This window comes from Vicia villosa, unplaced genomic scaffold (genome assembly GCF_029867415.1).
Source record: "Vicia villosa cultivar HV-30 ecotype Madison, WI unplaced genomic scaffold, Vvil1.0 ctg.002187F_1_1, whole genome shotgun sequence".
NCBI lineage: Eukaryota > Viridiplantae > Streptophyta > Magnoliopsida > Fabales > Fabaceae > Vicia > Vicia villosa.
Window position 1 is genome coordinate 349,067 of NW_026705862.1, and position 10,171 is coordinate 359,237.

General features: G+C 30.5%; 1 protein-coding gene across 1 annotated transcript; it reads right to left on the reverse strand.

Annotated features, from left to right (window-relative positions):
• Window positions 1-874: 874 nt before the first annotated feature.
• LOC131638132 (kinesin-like protein KIN-14I) lies at window positions 875-6,954 on the reverse strand. Its single transcript, XM_058908681.1, has 19 exons — window positions 6,423-6,954; window positions 6,115-6,281; window positions 5,804-5,947; window positions 5,473-5,709; window positions 5,302-5,373; window positions 4,953-5,021; window positions 4,739-4,813; window positions 4,513-4,644; window positions 4,347-4,428; window positions 4,129-4,224; window positions 3,864-4,037; window positions 3,671-3,777; window positions 3,405-3,585; window positions 3,061-3,220; window positions 2,710-2,963; window positions 2,442-2,605; window positions 2,172-2,354; window positions 1,319-1,815; window positions 875-1,235 (listed from the first exon to the last, which is right to left on the reverse strand). Exons 1-19 carry the CDS (start codon window positions 6,538-6,540, stop codon window positions 1,109-1,111), a joined length of 3,039 nt encoding a protein of 1,012 aa, XP_058764664.1. The 5' UTR covers window positions 6,541-6,954; the 3' UTR covers window positions 875-1,108.
• Between the last annotated feature and the right edge of the window lie 3,217 nt (window positions 6,955-10,171).

Genomic DNA, 10,171 nt, shown 5'->3' on the forward strand with positions numbered 1-10,171 from the left:
AAAAGAAACTCAAAATTTAGTTTCTAAGTCGATATTTTCTTTACTTTTATCATTATTTTTCGAAATTTAAAAAGTTTATATTTAATTCTTCTTATTTAAAAAAATTCTATAATTTGATAAAGAAATATTTTATAATATTCTAAATATGTATGAAAAAAACTTATTCAAAAATGAAATTTAAGATATTTTATCAAGTACGTTTACTTTTGTAATATATTTTGCATTCACTTTGTTTTCATCAATTTTAAATTCCACATATTAATAGTGCTTGTTATTTTATTATAGTTTCTTATATTTCATCAAAGTGTGAAAAAAAATTTTAAATAACAAGGTTTAAAAAAAAAATTACCAAAAAAACAAGTTTTTCAAAAAATTTACCAAAGTGTTTAGGTTTTGAAGACCCCCTGGAGTATGCGCCAAATGAATTGGCGCATTAGTATAAAAATTAGGAGTATGCGCCATATGGTTTGGCGCAAATGTGAAATTTTTTTTTTTTTTTTACTTTTCAACATTTACGCCAAATGGATTGGCTAACTCGAAAAATTTTATACTAATGCGCCAAATGGTTTGGCGCATACTCTAGGGGGTCCTGCAAAACCTAGACATTTTGGTAAATTTTATGAAAACCTTGTTTTTTATGTAATTTTTTTTATAAACATTGTTATTTAAATTTTTTCATCTCAAAGTGTGGCTCTTGTGCATGAAAACCAGAAAGAAAGAAAGAAAGAAAAAAGAAGCATATATTAAATGTAAATTCATGTGGTGAAGATGTCACTTTGAACACTAACTATAGGCCCATATCTTAAAAAACATTGGAAGAGAAAAAGAGGCACACAAGAGATAAGAAAATTGAGCATAGAAAAAAGGAGATAAGAAATCTGTCTTGATATAAGTTGAAAAATCAATGTAATGAGTAAGAAGTTATCAAGTGTTTCTTTACATCCTTTAAATGCTACAGTATAAAAATAAAATTTAAAATCATAATACAAGCAACGCAACAGGGAATGTTGCTCCATTATCTGTGTAATTACAAACCAAAGAAGAAAAAATTATAGCAAAAGTTATAATATGAAATAAAAACCACTCTTTACATTTTCAATAACATGTTTTACTTTCTACCCCCAATTTTACGTTTCATGTCAACAGGAGCTGGACTCCTTCCTGTCTTATGTGAGACAACTTTGGATTGTTTCAATGAAGGGGAAGGACCAATAGAAGAATGAACAGAACTCTTGCTGAAAAATTAACAAAAAAGGTTATTAATATCCAACAACTAGTTAAAGAAAGAAAAAGAAAATCTGAAATACTTTTACATTACCTTAATTGTGGGCTTTTTGTTGGTTTTGAGACAGATTTCATAATAGTTTTTGATCCAATTCCATTGGTCAAACCGGTAAGTTTAGAATGATTAAATTGCCAAAGCAAGTCAGGTTCCGAGGAATCACTGGTTGCGGCATCAATCTCATCCATGTTATCATCTGAAGCCATACTGCTATTAAACTGGTTACCTCCCATGAACATATTATAGGACTGTTCTGAATACATTTTGGAAGAATCTTGGAGATACGTTTGATAAAAGGCCTCGGATAAGTTTCCATTGCTTTCTTGCCAACAACCCAAGAGGTTCTCAGTTTTGTTTGCTTCTAGCTTGTTTACCATTACCTTATCAACCCATTCTCCGGAACCTGTTTCTTTCTCATCCTCACCGTCGTTTGGTCCAATACTATTTACTGGGGGCCAGGGTGGTGAATTTACTGATATCTCATCAAAATCAACGCTTTTAGTTTTCTGTCTCAGTATGGTTTTACTCTGAAGCTGCAAGAAGAATAGTTTAAAACATATCCAAGTTCAACATGGAATAGTAATAACCAAACTAATTTTTCTTTATGAAGTCATATTCTCACAAAATCTAATATCAAGAAAAATCTCTTCCATGGAACTTTTTTAGAAAAGTCTCTGCATAGCTTTGCCGACAAGTTTTCAATTTTGAATATTTAAAGTGTTTGTTCCTAGATATGTTAGGAAGTTGAGCATCTAAAAATTGTATCTCGAGGATCTCATTAAATCAACCGTAACCATGTGTTTGTTCTCTAAACTAAATATAGGAGGATTATTGTATTGCTGTATTCATCAAATTTTTTTGCACAGATGGAGAAATTAAACATGCATACCTCTATGTTGCCAACTTCAACCATTGGTCGTCTGTATCCAAGCCGGTTGCCGGAGTCAACAACCCGCTGGTTTAAATGATAAGGGGATAGCTCAGCCTTTGTCCTATATTTTTCAGAGCTTCCAGAAAAAGAATGTTCTGATTCCCCTTCTTTTCTTGCCAGTGCTGCTTTAAGGCTGGCAATCTAAAACGATTAAATAGTTAGACTAAGATGTAAATGAAGTTAAAAAATTATGGTGAAGAGTCAGAGATGTTAGATTTGAATATCAACCTGTTCTTTGAGCTCTTTAACATTTGCACCATCTTTGTTTACTTGAGCAGCACCAAGTTCAACTGTCGCAACTCTTTCTGCAAATTTTAAAGTACTAATTGTTTCTCCAATTGCATCACTTTCTGGACTGATGTGAACAAACATCAGGGTCTTGGCCTGTCCTCCTAAAATAGACCCACCAACATTATGAGAATTTTAAAAAAAAATGTATCACATAACACCGGAACCAAAAAGAACATAAGTAGCAAACTAACTTCATAAAACTTACCAAGTGAATCTTGAAGCAATTGTGTGAGTTTACTATTCCTATAAGGTATGTGTGAGTTTTTACGAGCAAGGGAAGCTATGACATCGCCCAAAGCTGATAAAGATTTGTTAATATGTTGTGCCTCTTTTAGTCTATCTCCGGTTGCCTCTGATTTATCTACCCTCTCACTTCCTGCTAAGTCAACCAAATGCATGCATCCGCGGAGGGTTGCTCCAGTTGTCAAATCTCTTCCTTGAACATGAACAGTCAAGCAACTGCAAAAGTGAAAGTTTTCAGATAATAGTTAACACCTCTCTATGAAATACCATTCAAAACAAGAGAGGAGAGGATACCAAAAAGTGAATAGTATACCTATGAGATCGACTACTGCGGTCGTTAAGGGCTGTTGCTCCAACTGCACGGTTCCTATGCCCAAGGTTCATTAGTTCAATAACATCAATAGTTGATGACACTGGGACAAGGCTTGCATCTGGCACACTGAGCCCTTTCTGAGAGCTGCTATGAATTTCTAATGTATTAATGGTTAAGTGCAACATCATGACTAAAGGTTGTTTTTATTGTAAGAAGAACTTAACCAAGAGTTATTGAAAATTTCTAGAGTGTTACTTATGTTATCGTAACTTTTTAAGTTATACAAGACCCGAAAGTATTTATAATATTTTTTCAAAAGAGAATAAAAGAAGAGATAAAAGGATATTTTTTGTTTGTTCCATCAGTGACCAACAGATCCCGGACTTGCTCATTATAAATTTCAATCATTTGAACACAAACATCATACTGGAAAGTGTCCTTTCTTTGCTCGGCTATAAAAAACAAATCGCTTAGAGCCCTGTAATTTACACCTTGGCTCTTCTCAGTGATCTCTTTTGGTCCGGTCTACATGTAAAAAAACATAAATTAGAAAAAGATTATTATAAAATATTCAAAAATTTTGTCAAGGAAAACTTTTAATGGACCTTACCATTGTGTAAGTTTTTCCTGATCCTGTTTGGCCATATGCAAAAATGCAGACATTATAACCATCAAGAACAGATCTGATAAGTGGTTGCATATCCAGGAATACCTCCGCTGCAACACGAGTTTAAATTTCAATCGTATTAAAAAATACAAATCTAAGAGAAAACTGAATGTATAACTAGAAGCACCACACTAACCTTGGGTCGCAGATGGTCCAAAGACTTTGTTAAAGTTGAAGGATCTTTGTCCCTTCCCATTCCTCGAAGGAATACCAACTGTGATTGTTCCATCTTCTATATTTTCTACTGCGCTCAATTGGTTTGGTTGTCCAGGAAAGAAGGGTCTTATTCGACAATATACCCTAATACTTCCTAACAAACAAAATCACTCATAATTCAATTATTGGATACAAGAAAACAAGTAAATGAGGGGGAGTTGGACCTAAAGGCATAATCTTATTACCCTTTAGATCTTGGACTTCATTGTATAGTTTGCGATTTTCTTCCAGAACTCTATGATATCCAGAGGCAGCCTGAGCTAAGTCATGAATATGCATTCCTACAAAGAAAATTAAAAGAAAAGTTATGTAAGATTCAGCTTCTCATTCACTCACCTATACATCAAGAGAAGGAGGAGAAAAGAAGCAAAAAATGTAGTGCAATTTGATCGTAGATCCTTACCAAGATTGGAAAATTCGTCACGAAACTTCATTTGCATGAACTGCATACCAGCTTTTGTGGTGTGAAGAGTAAGCTTTAGCTCCTAAAAAATATGGGAAACAGAAATATTTAACGCAGAGCAAAAAAATTGTAAAAAAATAAAATGTCATTCACTGACTCAGATTACTTGAATGTCTCTTTGCTGTTGGTCAAAAAGCATTTTCTGTTTAAGGTGTTGGCTTTGCAATTCCTCAGCAGCCACATGATTTTTATGAATGTAATCCTCTTTCTTAGCTACCATATGAATCTTGTTCTCCACCTAAGCAATCATAAAATCATTGACTTAAATAAATGAAGCATTTCCAATCTCCATTGAGGTTCTGTAATATGCTAATCAAGAAGATTCACGTTACCTTTTTATCTGCCAAGACAAACTTTGAGGCAGATCCGTTTGTTTGAGAAACATGATCTCTTAAAGTATTTTTTGTCTGTAAGTTACATGACAAGGAAGTAAACAAGAACAACTTGTCATGAAAATAAATTTAAGCAGGGTAAACAAATAGTGCTTAATATGACTGCCTGGTCCCTAAAAACTAATGACGCTATTAGAAGGAAAAAGTGTCATACCTGTTCACCTTGGCTTGCAATACGGTGTTCAAACTCCTCAACTACCTTATTCAAAACAGATTCAACCAACTGTTTCATGCAGAAGAAGAGAAGTATTAGTTAAAAAGAAGCCAGTTAAAGAGACTATAAGATTTAGGCCCAGATTGATAGGTGTTCATGGAGAAGTTAAATGCAGAAGCAAATTCAACATTGATAAAGTCACGATGAAATTGATGATTTGTAAATGAGCGTTTTGAAACAAGTAATGTAACAGGTATAGACTTGATAAGGTTTAACTTTATTCATAAAGTTGTGATGAAATTCCGTTGTTATTGTGAAACACATAGATTAGAACCACATATCCCCTTACCATTGGAATTTCTTCTGGCCTTTTATCCGATAGAATAGAACGAACAAGCTTACTCAAAGAAAGGGAACCAGACTGCAAAAATAGAAATGTGAAAAATCCATTACTTATTCTTCTCGTTCAATTATCTAATCAAGAGTAGGTATAATATAAAAAAAAAAGAAGCTTACCTACCATTTTACTAGACTCAATATCAGAATTAAGAGTAGCCAGAGTTTTTTCATTGATTGAAGAGGTCCTTGACAAGGAATTAGTAAATGGATCCGAATTTTTTCTCACAAAAGATTTAGCAGAAATAGTAGGTTTGGGATTTCCACCAAATTTCCACGCACCATTTGCACCATTCTGTTTCCATTCACAGTACAACTTAAGAGCCAAAACGCAATTCACAATCCTGGATGATTTTCCTCCCTAAAAAATTCATCAGAATAATCCATTACTGAATTTGCAAATATGATAAGCTAAGAGTATATTCCTATTAATGACCAAGTTCACAATTACATACTTGTTCCAGATCAGATGGCTCGAAGGTAGGAAGTCCAATTTCTTGTACAGCCACCATAAAATTCCTCACATTTTCAAAATATTGATAAGCCGATAATGGTGCCCCGTTCGGGATCAGTGCAGAATCAACGGGACTCTCCACAACCTGAAAACAGAAAATAAAAAAATTGTTTATCTAGATTTGCATAGGATAATTCTAAATGCTCTCAATCAATTCAATCTTAACCTCAGTTTATTAACAGCTTGATCCAACTAAATGTAAAATGTAAACAAACAATAGCATAAATACAAGTAAATTAAATCTAGATTCACCTTAGGAACAGCTCCAGATTGAACCTTATTAATAGCATTACACAAGATAATTCCACTCCTCAAAACAAGCCTAAACTCTTCTTCAGAAGGCTCGGCCGGTAAATCCTTAGCCGCAACAACCCCGATCATTTTTCTCAACCACCCTGCCGCTTCATATCTTCTACATGCTGCATATCAAATCAACATTTTCCATTTCCATATAATTAAATTACACTACAAAATCCACATAACTTTCTTCGATCATACAAATTTTAGTTGAAAGTCAGTAAAATCAACCAAAATAAACAGATACAAAAACAGCAACATACCAGCTTCTTCTGCTTTTCTATATTCTAAATCAAGATCCTTGAGGCGATGACCGTGTTGTTGAAGTACGTCTTCTACAAGAGATGCAGCTGAAAATGAAACAGATGCTTCCGATTCCATAATTGGAACAAACTAGTTCACAGCAGAATCCCTCAATTCACAAGTAGAGTAATGAAAAAGTTGATCAGCAATGCAGAGTATCAGAATCCATGTGATGAGAATTTGGAAAAGTGGAATTGCAGAGAGAGAGAGAGAGAGAAGAATCCGAGGTGAAAGAAAGAAAGAAAGAGAGAGAATGAAAAAGCGTGAGTGTGTGAAGTATTATGGTTGAGGATGGAGGGAGTATTGCATTGAGTGGTGTTGTTGTTGAGATTTCTTTCCTTGTTAGTTGTTACTAAAATTCTCGATCACTCTCTCACCTTTTGTTTTTTTCTTTTTCTTTCTCTCTACACTCACTCGTACAACAACACAATCTCTCGGTATCAAAAATATAGGTTTATACTCACACCAAGTCACCGTTGGTTTTCCTTTTTTGAGTCAAGACCTCGATCCCGAACCTAGCTCCAAACCTCTCTCTTTTCAAACCTTTTCGTTTTTTTTTTCTTTTCAAACGAACCGTTACTTCTTTTCGTGGAGCGTGAACTTCAAATTTTCCATTTTTTTGTTTTGTTTTGATTACCTTGTTTGTAAGTTTGTGGATTACTAATAATAATAAAAAGTAATTAATTAATTAAAATATGATGTAAATAATGAAAGGGTCTTGCTAACGAGTAGGGATGACAAAATAGGTTCTCTGCCCAGTCTTATGTCTGTCAAGTCGAAATGGCCTTAAAAAATCGTGCCCGCCCTGCTAAAGTGGCGGGTTGGCAGAGGGTGGACTTATTCACCTATTTTTTTATTAATTTATTTTTATATTTTTAATAGATTAATAGACATTTTTACATTTCAATTAAATTTTACACCTATATTTTAAAACAATTTTTTATAAACTCATCTCTTTAACAAATTTAACTTAAAAAAATATTGCATATATTTACAAATAAATATAAATAAAAAATTATAATTATTAAAAATAACAAAAAAAATGTGGATTTAAGGCGGAATAGACTAAACGAATAGGCTTTGGCGGGCGACAGCTTTTGACTAGGCGAACATTGGCGGGCGGCGGGCTCAAAATCTAAACCTACCCCGCCATTTTAGGGCGGGTGCGCGAGCCATGGCCCATTTTGCCACCCCCTACTAACCAATGCCCTGAGTTTAAGCATACTAAATAATTTTTTTTTTTTTTATAAAAGTCAATATTTCAATTTTCAATACGTTGAATACACACAATTTTTTTAAAACTTATTAGTTTAATCACTTAAAGAGTGCCCCAAAAACACTGGTTAACATTTTCCATAATAAATTCATATCATCAAAACTTTTACTTTTTATTCCATCTCATTTGAAATATATGTAATAAAATGATTTGAAAAAATAAAATAAATAAAATAAAGTAGAATCTATATATATTTTATTATGCTCCGCTTCATTCTATTTTGATATATTTATTCTGTTCTATTTTATTAATTCAAACATAATATTTATATGAGGTGAGAATATTTTATACTAATGAAAAATGATATACATAGATTAATTTTTTTAAAAAAAAAATATGACTAAAACTTATTTTATAAATCTATTTAAATAAAAATATTAACTCTCAAACTATAAAATAAATCATTTTAAACTTACTAGGACGACATACATACATACATACATACATACATACATATATATATATATATATATATATATATATATATATATATATATATATATATATATATATATATATATATATATATATATATATATATATATATATACACATATATATATACATACATATATATATACATATATACATACATATATATATACATATATATATATATATATATATATATATATATATATATATATATATATATATATATATATATATATATATATATATACATACATATATATATATATACATATATATATATATATATATATATATATATATATATATATATATATATATATATATATACATATATATATATATATATATATATATATATATATATATTATTCTTAATATTATATTAATTTATATTTTAATTATAAGTTTATTATGTTTTTTTAGTAACTTAAGCTTATTAATCTACCTTATTTTTTAAGATTTAAATGTATTAATATTAATTAAAATAAAATAAAATATTTTATGTAAGCACTTTCTATAAAATGTTTATGAACTTTTGAATAGACATGTCAAATATAATTTCAAAATTTTCATATTTAAACTTAAAAATAAATCAATAAATCCATCTCTTAATTTTTTTACCAAGTCAAACTTATATCTGACAAAAACCTAATTCATTCCAACTTATTTGTCTCTTAACTTAACTTTATACTACTATACTCCTATCTATTTCTCAAATAATATTTTTTAAAGTAGAAATCAGATATTTTATACGTGCGCAGCTGCAGAAATTAATAAAATTTAATTTAATTAGTTAATTTATTTAAAATTTGATTAATTGTTTTTATTTTATTCTATTTTTTACCATCATCTTCTTTCCATTCGGTTCAGATGCAAACAAGATCTAGTATTTAAAGGTTCAACAAATAAAGAAAGTGGTAAAGCATATGACTTATACTAAGACTCCCAGTACAGTGTAATGTTGGTAATTAGTACTATCAACTAACCAACAAACCAACCATCGAGGATAACGATTCTGCTTTATTCTTAAGACATTAATATTGTCATGATTTTTTACTGTTTCATTGAGACTCATGAACCCCACCAACCTATCAACCACCGATTGGTCACATGAAAGCTTATTGCCATAAGTTCCTTCTCATAGATTATTTTCCTTCTCTTTAATTCTAAGTTTCTAGTTTAAGGAATAAAATATGGAACATACAGTATGAATTAAATTAAGGTTGCACGTACGTATAATATAGTATATTATACGTACGTGTTTCGTGCATTGAACTAGTAGTTTTTATATTGGTGGTTAACGTAGCATTTGATTCTTAAATAGATTCAAAGTCTCTAATTTAAGTGTGGTGAATGATTACAGCCATTAATGTCTCAAGTCACAACCACTAAGAAAGAAAAATAAATTGGAATTAATATTGGATATTAGTGGGAAAACGAAGTGCCGTCTCTCGCCTAACTTAACGGAATGAAAATCATCATGTCAATTTCAAAAAAAAAAAATGATAGTATTAATAAACAATCATTTTAGTCTATAATCTATTTGAAAATAGCTAATAAGTGCCCTTAAGGTGCTAAAATATCTATCTATAGAATGGGATGGAATGAAAAAAATATATTATATATTGTATTGTTTGAATTAATTAAAAAAATATTGGAATTGAACATATGAAAAAATATATTTAATTTCATTTTATTATTTTTCATTTTTTATTATCTGATTTGAACAAAATGATAGAATTACTATATTTTATTATAAAATATTTAAATAAAAGAACAACATAGTTATTCATTCTATTTATTTTACAATATCCAAATATAGATTAAAGATTAGAGAGGATTTGCTAATAGATTTGCATGTATCTTTGTCCATGAAAACTAAAAGTAGCTCAAATATATATTTTGATCATTAGATTAACTTTTTTTTAAGTTAATGATATTAAGGTTTGAAATCAGATTGAACCGGCCGGTTGAATTGGTTCAATCTCAAACTGTTGT

Excerpts from the sequence above, each read along its gene's own strand:
- LOC131638132 (XM_058908681.1), bottom strand. The coding sequence starts at position 6,540 with ATGGAATCGGAAGCATCTGTTTCATTTTCAGCTGCATCTCTTGTAGAA. Across the intron at positions 4,225-4,346 it reads TGACGAATTTTCCAATCTTG|GAATGCATATTCATGACTTA; the intron begins GTAAGGATCTAC and ends TTTTCTTTGTAG. Across the intron at positions 1,236-1,318 it reads ACAAAAAGCCCACAATTAAG|CAAGAGTTCTGTTCATTCTT; the intron begins GTAATGTAAAAG and ends TTAATTTTTCAG.